The 18,120-nt window shown below is 40.7% G+C and overlaps 1 protein-coding gene across 2 annotated transcripts in view; it reads right to left on the bottom strand.

Annotated features, from left to right (window-relative positions):
* LOC129816671 (contactin-associated protein-like 5) overlaps positions 1-14,691 on the bottom strand; it is a 174,247-nt gene extending 159,556 nt beyond the window's left edge. Inside the window, exon 1 of one of the 2 annotated variants that reach the window (XM_055871433.1) lies at positions 14,426-14,691. In XM_055871433.1, coding sequence (XP_055727408.1) covers positions 14,426-14,600 — 175 coding nt within the window. In that variant the 5' untranslated portion in view covers positions 14,601-14,691. The remainder of the gene's footprint in view (positions 1-14,425) is intronic. The other variant, XM_055871432.1, reaches the window with a different exon arrangement.
* Between the last annotated feature and the right edge of the window lie 3,429 nt (positions 14,692-18,120).

An 18,120-nucleotide genomic window follows, 5' to 3' on the forward strand; every position in this document is an offset into this window, starting at 1 on the left:
AGTGGTTATACATTGTGCTATCGTAGCTACTTTTTCCACAACGTCCGGATATTTTTCTGACACACATATTCTGACCAAATAGCTATACATAAACATAACTAAAAAATACATGTTGTATAGGAAATGATAGATCCATTAGTTCTTAATGAAATCGCCGTGTTAGAATTCTAAAAAATAACTTCATTACGACATCCAGCTTCGGTATAGCTAGAGTACCCAAAAGTTGGGCGCCGACGACTAGTTCACATGTACGACAGATATATGAAATAGCATCATAAAATGTTTCTTACTTTTGCTGATCTTTCATCAGAATGTTGGACAAGGGGTCCTTAGTCGGGAACAATCGTTGTTTGGATTTAAAACGACCTCTTTCCCTCTTGAATTAGCAAGCACACTTGCCAAGTGGCGCGAATCTCTCCATCGTCAACAAAGTCAGAGAACGGAACACGGCAAAACTCCCGAAAAAATGTCAATAATCTGATTCAACTATATTGAAAAAACATACTTTACAATGATATGGTCACATGTATCAAATAAAATCAAAGCCGGAGATAGTAGTCGCCTATAACGACAGCTAAACAGAAGGCAAATCCAGGTACCTCCTCGCGCTCTCCAGAAAACAGGAAATGGGGGACACGTCATACAAAGAGCTTGTATTCCACTTCAGACCAAGATAAACACTAAATTTCTTCTCTCAACGCCTCTTGACATCCAGGGGAAGGTCTATGAAGTGCATGTATACTAATATGTATCATGCCCATTTATAGGCAGGAAGTAGAACAGAGCCTCGATTTCAGACTTTCCACTTCATGGTCAGGAAGTTTGTGCCAAATGAGTTCTGTTTGACTCACAGATATAATTCAAACGGTTTTAGAAACTAGAAAGTGTTTTCCATCCAATAGTGATAATAATATGCATATTGTACGAGCAAGAATTGAGTACGAGGCCGTTTGAAATGGGCACCTTTTATCTGGCTACTCAATACTGCCCCTGCAGCCCAAACAGGTTAAAGATATACTTTACATTGAAATACAGATAGAGGTGTAGTAGTCCCAGAGTTAATGATCCAAGGTCAGTTTTCCATTTCACCTCCTGATGATTATGATGACTGACCGTGTTAGAATTTTAAAAAACTAAGCTTAATCATGCTCTCTCTCTATCTATCCGTCTCTCGTCTGCAGGTATGTTTTGATGTGAGAGAGGAAGCCAGTCCCGTCCCTCATCTGCTCTTAAGATACCCTTCGGGCTGTCTGGGAGCCCAAGGCTGGTTAGGGGACACCGCTAGAGACACTATATAATTGTGATGAACTGAGAGAATATTAGGGTAGCACTGTAATTCATTAATCATATGCTGTCTTCCCTGCTCCTCTGTTTTACCTTTTTCCCTTTCTGTCTTCTACACCTCTCTCCCCACCTCCTCTTTCTTCCTCTCTTTTTATAATGAACACCATATGTGCTTTGAAGTACAGATTGAACATGTATTTATAATATACTTTTACAATTCTAATATTTATAATGCATGTATTATGTATTTAAAAACACCTGGATAATTAACTTTCAATAAAGCGTTTCACTTTCTCTACTGGTAGAAATGAAGTATCTCATTGAAATACTACACCTATCCTGTGTCCTCAGATTAATGCAGATGAAGGGAGTTAGATATGCACAGGAAGTGTAGTGTACTGTTTTTTTCTCTCTATGTATGAATTACAAATCAGCCTTTACTTAAATCATGTTTCTAGTCTATTGCATAGTTACAATGTGTCCCAGGAGCAGAAGTGGTAAACACTGTTGAAGTGTATAATTGTAATACATACATGCAGACACCTCATCATTCAAAGAACGGAGTTTGATTCACCTGGTATTGGATATGACTGAAAGAGAATGTCTCACAGAGATTTATACCTTATGTAGCCTCGCTTCTGTATATAGCCTGTCTTTTTGCTGTTGTTTTATTTCTTTACTTACCTATTGTTCACCTAATACTTTTTTTGCACTATTGGTTATACCTTGTAAGTAAGCATTTCACTGTAAGGTTGTATTCGGCGCACGTGACAAATACACTTTGATTTGATTTGATAACCAACTAATACCCAGGGGCAATCAGGCCTTAGAGAAAACAACAGCATAATAAGAACACTTACAGTAGTAACAAAGACAACAGGAAAGACAGTTGGCTGACTGAGCTAATTGAGACGTGATGACAGACACTGACATGGTTTTCGATCACAGTGCAGTTTCTCAGAGGAAAATGTATCTCTGCCCAAACATTTCCCAAGCACTACAGTCTCGTTTCTGCAACACCCAGAATACATTGTTGTTTGTTATTAGGCACCTGTGACTTGTTTTTTACTTTTTCCCCAAAAATCCCAAGGTTAGCCTGCATACTATCAGAACAGCTGCTACAATGCTTTCTCTGTATGATACAGTTTACAGACATGATGAGTATTGTCTTCTGTCTAATGTACAAACGTCATTTATATACATATGGCCTTCCCACCGTTCTATATTAACCAATCAAGTGGCAGTCTTGTATGACAATCAAAAGAGGAACTCTCTAGGACCTCCTCCTAAATCTATGTGTTTAAACTACTCCGTCATGATCATCCCAGTGTGTATTTTCCTGCGTACATCGTGGTACTAAAGAAGTTTAAGTAAAGTTGTGATTTACTTTCAGTTTGGATGTGCGTACAATCCTCCATAGGGCTTTAATTAAGCAATAAGGCCAATATACCACGGCAAAGGGCTAATCTTATGTACAACGCAACGCAGAGGGCCTGGACACAGCACTTAGCTGTGGTATATTGGCCATATATCACAAACCCCTGGGATGCCTTATCGCTATTATAAACTGGTTATCAACGTAATTAGAGCAGTAAAAATAAATGTTTTGTATACGGTCGGATTTACCACGGCTGTCAGCCAATCAGCATTCAGGGCTCGAACCACCCAGTTTACAATCTTGCTTATCGACAATGTTTGGAATGTGCATGGCTCAGACAAATGTATTTTACAGTAGGCCTATATCAGTGTGAATGCTATGTTCAGAATATTATTTCCACATCGAAGCCATGCTACTATTGTTGAAAAACATATTTTACATATTTAGCAAATATGGGATAGACCTACATTTGGTTATTTTGTTTCAGGTTGGCATACACGGTACTGTCGCCACTCTTTTGATTCAAATCTCTCCTGATTAGTCTTTCTGGTTGCATCACCTCTGTGTGACAGGCTTCTCCACACTGAACTCATCATTAGCCAACACTGTGTGTCACTATGCAAAGAAACCAGAGGTTACTGGCTGATTAGCCCCTGGTGAATACCAGACTGGAGCCAAAAAGGCTCCCATTGGACGAGAATGACAGCTTGGCGTCCATATCCCAGCAGCCCCAGATGGTGGGTCTGATACGGTTGCCCTCTCTCCTGCCTGTGGAAATGTCACCAGACCACTCACATTAAATACAGGCGTATTGAAGGCTCAACTCCATTAGAACTGGGAAATAACTCTTACAATACTGTCTGGAGAAACAGTTCAAAGAACGGCAGACTGTCATAAAAAAAGACAACTGGTTTCCCAATCCCAGATACACTAATTTGGTTACAGAAACTATGCTGTTATAGCTACCAGTCTGGCTCAATTATGGGTCCTGCTCAAAATGTTTGCAGGATCCACCCTAATCCCTGTATCATCAATAGAATCTGCAGATTTTTAGCTGCTTACAGAAAATGCTTGGCGCTCTTCCCAAGTTTAAAACCTTGCTTCCTGTCTGCTCGGTGTACATTGGCGCTGAAAAGTAAAGAAACATACCTTGTTATTCTTGTGACTCAGACAAAGCTCCTGCATCACAGCTCTCTTAATGGCATTGTCAATATTAAGTGGGCGTTTGTAATCCTTTGCCAGTAACACCACCAGAAATAAATAGAAGATGGAACTTACGGACTTTACTGCTATTTGTGGCATATTCATTGCACTCTATAAATAGGGAATTCTGTTGCATCAGTGTGTGAGCGATACGATTGGAAATGCAAATGCCTCCACTGGCACCACATTCATCAAATATATTTTTCCTCTTCCATGGGGCTCCAGAGTTGTGCAGCAATCTAAGGCACTGCATTTCAGTGCAAGAGGCGTCACTACAGTCCCTGGTTCGATTCCAGGCTGTCACATCCGGCCGTGATTGGGAGTTCCATAGTGCGGCGCACAATTGGCCCAGCGTCGTCCGGGTTTGGCCGGGGTAGGCCGTCATTGTAAATAAGAATTTGTTCTTAACTGACTTGCCTAGTAAAATAAAAGTCACATAAAAAAATATACAATTATTTCTCTAAATAGCCTTATATATCTTAAAGTTGTTGCTTTGTTTGTTTGGTTTTAGCATTGACCAATACCAGTTAGCTGTCCTCTCCAGACCAAATTAAATATCTTATGATAAACAACCAAGGATAATACAATTTTGACACAATCTGCAGAGAAACATTGGAGATGAATTTACATTGATAAATGTGGGTTCATTATCACTTCAGTATTCAGAATATACAGCATACACTATGGGTGGTTGTGAGGAGATAACATAAACAAGCACAGGTGTATGGCAGTAGAACAAAAAAATGACCTCTTACAAAGATAAGGAGTATACTGTCACATAACGGGGTGTACCACAGACATACCTAGGAGGGTACGCCAACATACATAATTGGTTTAATACTGCAATACCCCTTTCCTCATTCATTAGCTTAAGATGTATAGGGTTTCTCTTTAATGACACCCGTAGCAAGGCATGCCTCTCATCTCTACTATCTCTGAATACGTAAGGCTACATTCAAGGTTGAGTCATTTGTTGACTCCTGTACTAAACGGAACCCGCATCTACAACACAAGCTGGAGGTTGAAAAGAACAGCTTTCTAAAATGTGAAGAACCAAAGCCTTTTTCCCTCACATTTCAAATTAGCAACATGCTCCCTGAAGTCACACACCAGAGGAAGTGTAAAACAGACTCCATCCACCCATATCCATCCATCCACATATATATCCATCCATCCATCCACCCATCTACATCCATCCACCCATTCATCCCTCCATCTATCCATCCACCCATCCATCCCTCCATCCATCCATCCACCCATCCACATGCATCCACCCATCCATCCCTCCATGCATCCATCCACATCCATCCATATCCATCCACACTCTAAATATAACAAACGACAGAGAAACCTGTTTCATTTTATCAACGCAGCAGTAATTGAATTCTTCAAGGAAACATTTGGAATCTGTATGAATAAGGCGTACTGAAAAGAAAATCAATTGTAATCAACCGGATTCGTTGACTTCTTGTTGCCATTGTGATGTCTTGACTGTGTGTGCCTTCAGAAGGAATTCACACCTCTTTTCTCACATTTTGTTGCATGCGGAATTGAAATGGATTAAATTGAGATGGTTTGTCATTGGCCTACACACAATAACCCATAATGTCAAAGTGGAATTATGCTTTTCAAAAATATTACAAATTAATAACAAATTAAAAGCTGAAATGTCAATAAGTTTTTAACCCCTTTGTTAAGCCTAAATATTTGCTTAACAAGTCACATAATAAGTTGCATGGACTAACTCTGTCTGCAATAATAGTGTTTAATATGATTTTTAAATGACTACATCATCTCTGTACCCTACAAATGATCTGTAATGCAGTGAATTTCAAACACAGATTCAACTACAAAGACCAGGGAGGTTTTCCAATGCCTCGCAAAGAAGGGCATATGGGTAAAATAAAAGAAGCATACTTTGAATATCCCTTTGAGCATGGTGAAGTTATTACTTACACTTTGGATGGTGTATCAATACACCCAGTCACTACGAAGATATAGAGATCCTTTTAGAGAGGAAGGAAACCGCTCAGTGATTTCACCATGAGACCAATGGTGATTTTGAAACAGTTACAGAGTGTAATGGCTGTGATGGGAGAAAACTGAGGATGGATCAACAACATTGTTCTTACTCCACAATACTAACCTAAATGACAGAGTGAAAAAAAAGGAAGCCTGTACAGAATATAAATATTCCAAAACGTGCATCCTGTAAGCAACAAGGCACTAAAGTACTACTGCAAAAAAAATTGTCAGAACAATTAACTTTATGTTCTGAATAGAAAGTGTTGTTTTGGGGCAAATCCAATACAACACATTACTGAGTACCACTCTCCATATTTTCAGGCATAGTGGTGGCTGCATCATGTTATGGGTATGCTTATAATCGTTAATGACTGGGGAGTTTCAAGATAAAAAAAATTACGGAATGGAGCTAAGCACAGGAAAAATCCTAGAGGAAAACCTGATTCAGTCTGCTTTCCACCAGACACTGGGAGATGATTTCACTTTAACAGGACAATAACGTAAAACATCACATATACACAAGTTGAACACCAAGAAGACAGTGAATGTTCCTGAGCAATGATCAACAACAAATTTGACAAAGCTTGAAAAATGTTGAAAATAATAAAATGGGCAAATGTTACACAATCCAGGTGTGGAAAGCTCTTAGAGACTTACCCAGAAAGACTCATAGCTTCTAAAGTTGATTCACTTTGTCATTATAGGTTATTGTGTGTAGATGGGTGAGAGAAAAATATATTTAATCAATTTTGAATTCAGGCTGTAGCACAATAAAATGTGGAATAAGTCAAGAGGTATGAATACTTTCTGAAGGCACTGCATGTCCACACAGTGAACGATGCATCATATGGATAAGAGCACCTTTGCCTTGAGGACTTTACCAGTCCTGCCAAGCCATGCCAACTCAAACATTCAATAACCCCATCACCAGAGTACCTCATACAAGGCAGGCTTTATCAGTGGGTGCCCTTTTATTTGTTTATTTGGTTGAATGTCAATGTGTTTTGCTGTATGCCATCCATATTGATCTGCCTTTCTACATCTAACTGCCGGTGTGCTGTACATCTCTGATCCATTCAGATAATCACCAACAGCAGTTATGACTGCACTATACACTGTACAAAATGATCAGAATTGATCCATTACATGATGTCAGATATATGAAGGAAATCCAGAACCATTACCAACAGGGGAAAAAAGAAATTGGATCATTATAATTCAGAGTAGGCTGGTGGGACGAGCTATATGAGGATGGGCTCATTGTAACGGCTGGAATTGGATAGATGGAACGGAGTCAAACACACCAAACATATGGAAACCACGTTTGACTCCGTTCCATTTATTCCATTCCAGCCATTACAATGAGTCCATCCTCCTATAGCTCCTCACACCTACCTCCTCTGAGTGAATTATATACTTCTACTCCCTCCCATTGCCTTTCCATGTTATTATACATGCATTTTTCATCGACCCGTTCATGTGAGGTGCTTTTGAACATTCATTGCCTATGGTGGTTTGTATATACCAGGTTCTAGCTAGCTGAGATTTTTCTCCATACTGGAGACTTGAGTCTAAACAGTGGAGGAGGTAGCCTTGTACTGCTGTGTTCTGCCTCATGTATCTCTTGATAAATTCATCAACCTTTTATGAATCTCAACAACAGTAGGAGTTCCTTACATTCTAGAGACTGAGTGAGAGCCTGCATTGCATGAATCATCCAGTAGAATATGTTGAGGATTCAGGACTGTTTTCACACCTGCATGCGTCGACAATACGATGCTGTCATCTCAGCTGCATTGTGGGTGGTGCAGTACGAAATGTACTGCAGTAAGTGCCTCAGTCAAGGGATGTCATTTATTCCGAAAGGTCTGTTCAAAGAGTTAATACAAACTGAAACCGAATGGAAAACCAAAGCAAATAAAACATAATATGGTGTTGTCCGTGTGACAGTTTATATACGTAGTAGCTGTGATAGAATCGCTGGAGAACTGGAGCACTATTCCACCCAATACCATTCTATTCACTTCATTCCAGTCATTATTATGAGCCGTACTCCACTCACCAGCCTCCTGTGCCACAGAGGCACGGTGAAGTGTGTCACATCAAGAGATAGCCCTGGTAATGAAAGCCCAACTGTTTCCTTGCTTGGTAATGAAAGTCCTGCTCTTTCCAGCCTAGAAATGAAAGTCCTGCTGTTTCCAGCCTGTTAATGAAAGTCCCGCTGTTTCCAGCCTGTTAATGAAAGTCCCGCTGTTTCCAGCCTGTTAATGAAAGTCCCGCTGTTTCCAGCCTGTTAATGAAAGTCCTGCTGTTTCCAGCCTGTTAATGAAAGTCCCGCTGTTTCCAGCCTGTTAATGAAAGTCCTGCTCTTTCCAGCCTAGAAATGAAAGTCCTGCTGTTTCCAGCCTGTTAATGAAAGTCCCGCTGTTTCCAGCCTGTTAATGAAAGTCCTGCTTTTTCCAGCCTGTTAATGAAAGTCCTGCTCTTTCCAGCCTAGAAATGAAAGTCCTGCTGTTTCCAGCCTGTTAATGAAAGTTCTGCTGTTTCCAGCCTGGAAATGAAAGTCCCGCTGTTTCCAGCCAAAGCCAAAGTCAACCTTCAAAATCACACTTTCACTCCCGGCAGGAAACTTTCCTTTTCAAGCACAATTCAATAAGATCAAACAAATGATAAAGTCCAAACGCCTGCTGAGCTTCAACGTGTACCATGTGAAGAGGAGGGCCCAGCAGCATAAGCTGATAATCATTGGATGAATTAGGTTATATAGATGCAGGACATTGTGGATATTCAGTATAAATGATGAAGATTTGCTTGTGGAGCCAGATCAGGTAGCCTTCATAGGGCACCAGACCTAAGAGTGCCCCCTTGTTATCTCTCTGTGATAGAGGATTGCATGAGGACATGCTCCTCTGAGAGAATGTGGCTGCCATTATCTCTGTCACCTGACACAGGGGCCACAAAAACCTCCCATGATAGATCTATGGCTTCTCCTTTTGTTTCTCAAAGGTAAATATGAGAACAGTCATTTGCTTGTCCTCTAGAAGAATCTAGCCATTTCATCTCTGAGCAGCATGTCAATCCTGATCACTGGATACATTTGAGAACCACAAGAAAGTCATAAATGAATAATGCAGCTGTCAGTTTAGCTCAGTTCACTGGGTTACATGACTAGAATAAATTTCCCATCTTACTGGCGCCAGGTCTCAGAGTAAGCAGCCACCCACCAATTCTATGTTTTAGACAACAATCATAGACTACCAGTATTTTGGTCATGCCTGGTTCTGAAGTTGGATAACACAGAATAAACCGACCATCAGTCATTAGGATAAATAACCTATAGGGCCATAGCTGTGGGAGTTAGGGGTGCTAGAGGTGCTGCAGCACCCCTGGTGGTGAGATGGTCAAACTGCAGTAATTAGTGTTGAAAACTATTAAACTATAAAACTATTTTCCCGTTGCATTATTATAATGCACACACTTTTAGTAGGCTTAAATTGAAGACATGGCAAATAGGAGTTGCAATATAGTCTGCTATTATCCTTATCCTCATTTTCATTCCAAGTTGTCAGACCCCGGTGGCTTGCCATTGTTGATAGACAACAATAACTATTTCACCTCTTCCACACTTACTTTACAGAATTCAAAAGTACAATGCTTGTCCTTCATAATTTGGTCAGATATACTTGGATGTGTAGTGTCAGCGTTTGTTGCTGGCATGTCATGCCTAAGTTTGCTATTCTTGCCAATGAAACAATTATTAAAGTAGATGTCATTGGGTTTTGTGATGAATGAGCCATCTGATTCAATGAATGATGGAGCAGAGTTTGCCTTTTTGCCCAAAATTTCATTTAAGGTGCTCCGAAGCGTTTTACTATCATTCTTTATGTCATTTATCTTTGTTTCATAGTGTAGTTTCTTCTTCTTTTTATTGAGTTTAGTCACATGATTTCTCAATTTGCAGTACGTTTGCCAATCGGTTGTACAACCAGACCTATCTGCCATTTATTTTGCCTCATCCCTCTCAACCATAACATTTTTCAATTCCTCATCAATCCACAGGGATTTAACAGTTTTTACAGTCATTTTCTTAATATGTGCATGATTATTAGTAACTGGGATAAGCAATTTCATGAATGTGTCAAGTGCAGCATTAGTAAAGATGTGATCAATACATGTTGATGATTTCATTCCTGTACTGTTTGTAACTACCCTGGTAGGTTGATTGATAACCTGAACCAGGTTGCAGGCCCTAGATACAGTTTGAAGCTCTCTCTGGAGTGGACAGCCTGATGAAAGCCAGTCAATATTTAAATCACCCAGAAAATATACCTCACTAATGAGGTATATAATGAGGTATCACATATATTATTATCAAGCATTTCACACATGTTATCCAGATACTGACTGTTTGCACTTGGTGGTCTATAGCAGATTCCCACCGGAATGTGCTTCAGGTGAGACAGATGAACCTGTAGCCATATTACTTCAACAGTAGTTAACATGAGCTTTACAGGAATCTGGTTCTGAATATAAAAACAGCGACACCTCCACCTTTGGCATTTCTGTATTTTCTTTAGATCTTAAAACCATGTATTGCTACAACTGTATCATCAACAGTATTATCTAAGTGAGTTTCAGAGATTGTCAGAATATGAATGTAATCTATTACTAGCAAATTATTGATTACATGAACCTTGTTTGTTTAGTTACATATGTTAAGGTGGGCTATTTTTAACACCTTTCTGTGATGCTTAAATGTTTTTCTTGCTTTACTGGGATGCTTAGCAGAGCTAGACATACTCAGGTTTTTTGTGTTAGTGCAGGGTGAGCTGCACACAGTGGACTTCCTGCTTGGGTGATGTAGAGGTTAATCAAATCAAATTTATTTATATAGGCCTTCTTACATCAGCTGATATATCAAAGCCCAAACCGCAAACAGCAAACAATGCAGGTGTAGAAGCATGGTGGCTAGGAAAAACTCCCTAGAAATGCAAAAACTTAGGAAGAAACCTAGAGAGGAACCAGGCTATGAGGGGTGGCCAGTCCTCTTCTGGCTGTGCCGGGTGGAGATTATAACAGAACATGGCCAAGATGTTCAAATGTTCATAAATGACCAGCATGGTCAAATAATAATAATCATAGTAGTTGTCGAGGGTGAAACAAGTCAGCACCCAACAAGTCAGGTTAATCCAGGACCTGCAGTGCCTAGCTCCACTCCTACTCCCCAGGTGCTCTCATTTGTTGACTTCTGTAACCGTAAAAGCCTTGGTTTCATGCATGTTAACATTAGAAGCCTACTCCCTAAGTTTGCTTTATTCACTGCTTCAGCACATTCTGCCAACCCGGATGTCTTAGCCGTGTCTCTATCCTGGCTTAGGAAAACCACCAAAAACCCTGAAATGTCCATCCCTAACTAAAACACTTTACGCCAAGATAGAACTGCCAAAGGGGGCGGTGTTGCAATCTACTGCAGAGATAGCCTGCAGAGTTCTATCTTACTATCCAGGTCTGTACCAAAACAATTCGAGCTTCTACTTCTTAAAAATCACCTTTCAAGGTGTGCCTTGTCACCATATGTGAATTGATTGCCCACCATCTATCTTCTGACCTCGTGCTGCTAGGTGACCTAAACTGGGACATGCTTAACACCCCGGACATCCTACAATCTAAGCTCGATGCCCTCAATCTCACACAAATGATCTATGAACCTACCAGGTACAACCACAAATCCGTAAACACGGGCACCCTCATAGATAACATCCTAACTAACTCGCCCTCCAAATACACCTCTGCTGTTTTCAACCAAGATCTCAGCGATCACTGCCTGCATCCGTAATGGGTCTGCGGTAAAACAACCACCCCTCATCACTGTCAAACACTCCCTAAAACACTTCAGCGAACAGGCCTTTCTAATCGACCTGGCCGGGGTATCCTGGAATGACATTGACCTCATCCCGTCAGTAGAGGATGCCTGGTTATTCTTTAAAAGTGCCTTCCTCACCATCGTAAATAAGCATGCTCGATTCAAAAAATGTAGAACCAGGAATAGATATAGCCCTTGGTTCACTCCAGACCTGTCTGCCCTTGACCAGCACAAAAACATCCTGTGGCGTTCTGCATTAGCATCAAATACCCCTGTGATATGCACCTTTTCAGGGAAGTTAGGAACCAATATGCACAGGCAGTTAGGAAAGCTAAGGCTAGCTTTTTCAAACAGAAATTTGCATCCTGTAGTACAAACTCAAAAAAGTTCTGGGAACCTGTAAAGTCCATGGAGAATAAGAGCACCTCCTCCCAGCTTCCCACTGCACTGAGGCTAGGAAACACTGTCACCACCAATAAATCCACAATAATTGAGAATTTCAATAAGCATTTTTCTACGGCTGGCCATGCTTTCCACCTGGCTAACCCTACCCCGGTCAATAGCCCTGCGCTCCCCACAGCTACTCGCCCAAACCTCCCCCAATTCTCCTTCACCCAAATCCAGATAGCTGATGTTCTGAAAGAGCTGCAAAATCTGGACCCCTACAAATCAGCGGGGCTAGACAATCTGGACCCTCTCTTTCTAAAACTATCTGCCGAAATTGTTGCAACCCCTATTACTAGCCTGTTCAACCTCTCTTTCGTATCGTCTGAGATTCCCATAGATTGGAAAGCTGTCGCGGTCATCCCCCTCTTCAAAGGGGGAGACACTCTAGACCCAAACTGCTACAGACCTATATCTATTCTACCCTGCCATTCTAAGGTCTTTGAAAGCCAAGTTAACAAACAGATTACCGACCATTTCGAATCTCACCGTACCTTCTCCGCTATGCAATCTGGTTTCAGAGCTACTCATGGGTGCACCTCAGCCACACTCAAGGTCCTAAACGATATCATAACCACCATCGATAAGAGACATTACTGTGCAGCCGTATTAATCGATCTGGCCAAGGCTTTCGACTCTGTCAATCACAACATTCTTATTGGCAGACTCAACAGCCTTGGTTTCTCAAATGATTGCCTCGCTTGGTTCACCAAATACTTCTCCTATAGAGTTCAGTATGTCAAATCGGACGGCCTGTTGTCCGGACCTCTGGCATTCTCTATGGGGGTGCCACAGGGTTAAATTTTCGGGATGACTCCCTTCTCTGTATGCATCAATGATGTCGCTCTCGTTGCTGGTGATTCTTTGATCCACCTCTACGCAGACGACACCATTCTGTATACCTCTGGCCCTTTGTTGGACACTTGTTAACTAACCTCCAGATGAGCGTCAATGCCATACAACTCTCCTTCTGTGGCCTCCAACTGCTCTTAAATGCAAGTAAAACTAAATGCATGCTCTTCAACCGATCGCTGCCCGCCCGTCCAGCATCACTACTCTGGACGGTTCTGACTTAGAATATGTGGACAACTACAAATACCTAGGTGTCTGGTTAGACTGTAAACTCTCCTTCCAGACTCACATTAAGCATCTCCAATCCAAAATTAAATCTAGAATCGTCTTTCTATTTCGCAACAAAGCATCCTTCACTCATATATATATATACACACACACACACACACACACACACACACACACACACACACACACACACACACACACACACACACACACACACACACACACACACACACACATATATATATATACACATACATACATACATACATACATACATACATACATACATACATACACACACACACACACATATACATACATTGTATGTATATGTATATATGCATGTGTGTATATATACATATGTATGCGTGTATATATATACATATGTATGTGTGTGTACATACATACATACATACATACATACATACATACATACATACATACATACATACATACATACATACATACACACATACATACACATATATATATATATATGCATACACATATTTACATAAATACAAATACACACATATACACATACACACACATATACATATACATACATATTTGTAATTGGTTACACAATACACCATTTATCCTCCAACTAAACACTCAGGTGAGGAATGATGACCTCTAGCGACGACAATATCAAAACAATTGGACTAATACACTTCATTATAAGGGATTCTCGCACAGCAAAGCAAAAAAAATGAATGTCTGGTATGCCTTTAATTAATAAGGCATACCATACCAGAGAGAGAAACATATATCAACGATGACGTGAATGACAACAGAATTGAATAAAATTTCCACAAAATGATTTTTACTGCTAATTGTGCTGCTGTGACAATTATATAGCGGACTTATATTTCAATAGCCAAGTGATTGAATCATCCGAAGATAAGCAATCTAGAACAATGTATATCACAGCCAAACGACAGTGGGCGAAAAAAACACATTTCTCACTTTCTAGCTTCAACAAATGGCCCTGCACCTATAGCCTACATACAAATACACTTAGAAACATTAGCTAGGCTACTGCTTCATCAGGCACATCTGTTTTTTCATTCATTCGAGTCATACGACTACTGCAAAATGCATGTCACAATACGCGCGCGGTTTCATTTCCAACTTCTGATACTCACGGTGATTGGCGGCGGATGCAGAGCTGGAGGTGTTCAAAACACAGACAATGAAGAAATATAACCGTGACAACTTTCTCAATTCCATCCTCCCTACTGTGATATATCCTTGTTGTAAGAAGAGATTAAATCTCATGAAAGCGATGCCTCCAAGTGTCTCAAGCGCGGACGGAATCATGCGCTGTGCTTAAAGCGAAGTGAAAAAGTCAACCACTCCCCCGTTAACAGTCCTTCCCAGATGCACAGGGAATATCGAAGAATATCTCTCTCTCTCTCTCTCTCTCTCTCTCTCTCTCTCTCTCTCTCTCTCTCTCTCTCTCTCTCTCTCTCTCTCTCTCTCTCTCTCTCTCTCTCTCTCTCTCTCTCTCTCTCTCTCTCTCTCTCTCTCTCTCTCTCTCTCTCTCTCTCTCTCTCTCTCTCTCTCTCTCTCTCTCTCTCTCTCTCTCTCTCTCTCTCTCTATCAATTTCTCTCTTTCAATTTCTCTTTAGGGTGGGTGGGGGTACTGTAGTGTGTGTGTTTACGGTGCCTTCAGAAAGTATTCACACCCCTTGACTGTTTCCACATTTTGTGGGTACAGCCTGAATTTAAAATATAGTAAATTGAGATTTCGTGTAACTGGCCTACACAAAATACCCCAATAATGTGGAATTATGTTTTAAGAAATGTGTACAAATGAATTAAAAATGAAAATCGGAAATGTCTTGAGTCAATAACTATTTAACCCCTTTGTTATGGCACGTTTAAATGTAAGTTCAGGAGTAAAAATGTGCTTAAAAGTCAAATATTGCCTCCCGATTGGCGTAGCTGTCTAAGGCAATGCATCTAAGTGCTAGAGGCGTCACATCAGACCCTGGTTCAATTCCAGGTTGTATCACAACCGGCCGTGATTGGGAGTCCCATAGGGCGGCGCACAATTGCCCCAGCATCATCCGGGTTAGGGTTTGGCCGGGGTAGGCCTTCATTTTAAATAAGAATTTGAATAAAGGTAAAATAAAAAATAAAAAGTCAAGGGGTATGAACACTTTCTGAAGGCACTGTAACTAGTTTTAACACTCCTCTAGCTCTGCACTAAACAATTTCAGAACCACATTAGTGGACAGCTCCTCACTGTCAGAGTTTTTTTACTTTACCTTTATTTAACTAGTCAAGTCAGTTAAGAACAAATTCTTATTTTCAATGACGGCCTAGTTGTTAACTGCCTTGTTCAGGAGCAGAACAACAGATTTTTACCTTGTCAGCTCAGGGATTCAATCTTTTTTATTTGTTCTAACCTCTAGGCTACCATCCACCCCAGAGTATGCCATTATTATACTGTATTGGATTTAAAAACATGTTTTATTATTGTTTTGATTAAATCCGTTTAAAATATATCTGTGTATGATCAAATAAGATGAGGAAATTATATTCAAGAATTTAGTAGGAAGTTAAGTTTTATGAATAATTATCTCTTCTCCAGGCAGCTATTAGACTAAGGCATCCCTGCTGACACTGTGCCACAGGCTGTATGTTAAACATCCTATAGGCTCTGATTACTGATACACAACATGGTTTATAAAATAAATATAGCCTGGTCCACTTTTTTATTTCCATGTATCAGCCCAAGTCTTTCATCACTGCCAGTGGACAGTCACCAGACACTTAGAGACATGGATATATGCTCTCTAAGGTACCGCCCGTACACCGAGTAGAAAATATTGAACTAATGTAGCCAACTGGGATTGAACCCAGGTTGCCTGAGCAACACAAGCCTGTTCAGCCCATTGAGCTTAAAGGAATTGTATTTTACATTTTTATTTAATGAGGCAAGTCAATTAATAACAATTTCATATTTACAATGACAGCCTACCAAGAGGCAAAAGGCCTCCTGCGGGGACGGGACTGGGATTCAAAATAAAAGTGTAGGAAAGAAACATAACGACAAGAGAGACCTAAGACAACAACACAGCATGTCAGCAACACATGACAACACAGCACGGTAGAAACACAACATGACAATGACACGGTAGCAACACAACATGGTAGCAACACAACATGGTAGCAGCACAAAACATGATACAAACATTATTGTTCACAGACAACAACACAAAGGGAAAGAAGGTAGAGACAACAATACATCACACAAAACAGCCACAACTGTCAGTAAGAGTGTCCATGATTGAGTCTTTGAATGAAGAGATTGAGATAAAACTGTCCAGTTTGAGTGTTTTTTGCAGCTCGTTCCAGTCGCTAGCTTCAGCAAACTGAAAAGAGGAGCGACCCAGGGATGTGTGTGCTTTGGGGACCTTTAACAGAATGTGACTGGCAGAACGGGTGTTGTATGTAGAGAATGAGGGATGCAGTAGGTATCTCAGATAGGGTGAAGTGAGGCCTAAGAGGGTTTTATAAGTAAGCATCAACAAGTGGGTCTTGCATCAGGTATACAATTTACAGAGGAGTATAGAGTGCAGTGATGTGTCCTATAAGGAGCATTGGTGGCAAATCTGAAGGCTGAATGGTAAAGAACATCTAGCCGTTCGAGAGCACACTTACCTCTATAAAATACGTCTCTTTAATCTAGCATGGGTAGGATGGTCATCTGAATCAGGGTTAGTTTATCAGCTGGGGTGAAAGAGGAGCGATTACGATAGAGGAAACCAAGTCATTGAACATTCTTCTTACCAAAACACATTACCTTTGTTTTGGAGGTGTTCAGAACAAGGTTAAGAGCAAAGTAAGCTTGTTGGACACTAAGAAAGTTTTGTAGAGCATTTTTACACAAAATCCGGGGAGAGGCCATGTGAGTATAAGACTATCATCTGCATATAAATGGATGAGAGAGCTTCCTACTGCCTGAGCTACAGTATGTTGCTGATGTAAATTGAGAAGAGCGCGGGGCCTAGGATCGAGCCCTGGGGTACTCCCTTGGTGACAGGCAGTGGCTGAGACAGAAGATGTTCTGACTTTACACACTGCTCTCTTTGAGAGAGGTAGTTAACAAACCAGTCCAAAGATCCCTCAGAGACACCAATACCACTTAGCCGAACCACAAGATCGGAATGGTCTACTGCATAAAAAGCTTTGGCCAAGTAAAAAAAAAAATTGCAGCATAACATTGCTTAGAATCAAGGGCAATGGTGATATCATTGAGGACCTTTAAGGTTGCAGTGATACATCCATAATCTGAGCGGAAACCAGATTGCCTTCCAGAGAGGATACGATAGACATCAAGAAATCCAGGCTGTACCACATCCGGCCATGATTGGGTGTCCCATAGGGCGGCGCATAATTGGCCCAGCGTCGTCCGAGTTTTGCCGGGGTAGGCTGTAATTGTAAATAAGAATGTGTTCTTAATTGACTTGCCTATTAAAATAAAGGTTACAAAGCCAGTCAGTTGATTATTGACAAGTTTTTTTCAACACTTTGGATAAACAGGGCAAGATAGAAATGTACCTATAAAAGTTAGGGTCATTTTGTTCTCCCCCTTTAAATAAAGGACACACTGTGGCTGCTTTCCAAGCACCGGGAACCTCAACAGAGAGGAGAAACAGGTTAAAAAGGTGAGAGACAGGCTTGGTGATGATAGGGGCTGCAACCTTAAAGAAGAAAGGATCTAAACCATCTGACCCAGATGTTTTTTATGGTGAAGTTTAAGAGGCTCCTTTACCACATCAGACTCAATGACTGCCTTCAGGGAGAAACTGTGTAGCGGGGCAGGGGG

This window comes from Salvelinus fontinalis, chromosome 19, assembly GCF_029448725.1.
Source record: "Salvelinus fontinalis isolate EN_2023a chromosome 19, ASM2944872v1, whole genome shotgun sequence".
Lineage (NCBI taxonomy): Eukaryota > Metazoa > Chordata > Actinopteri > Salmoniformes > Salmonidae > Salvelinus > Salvelinus fontinalis.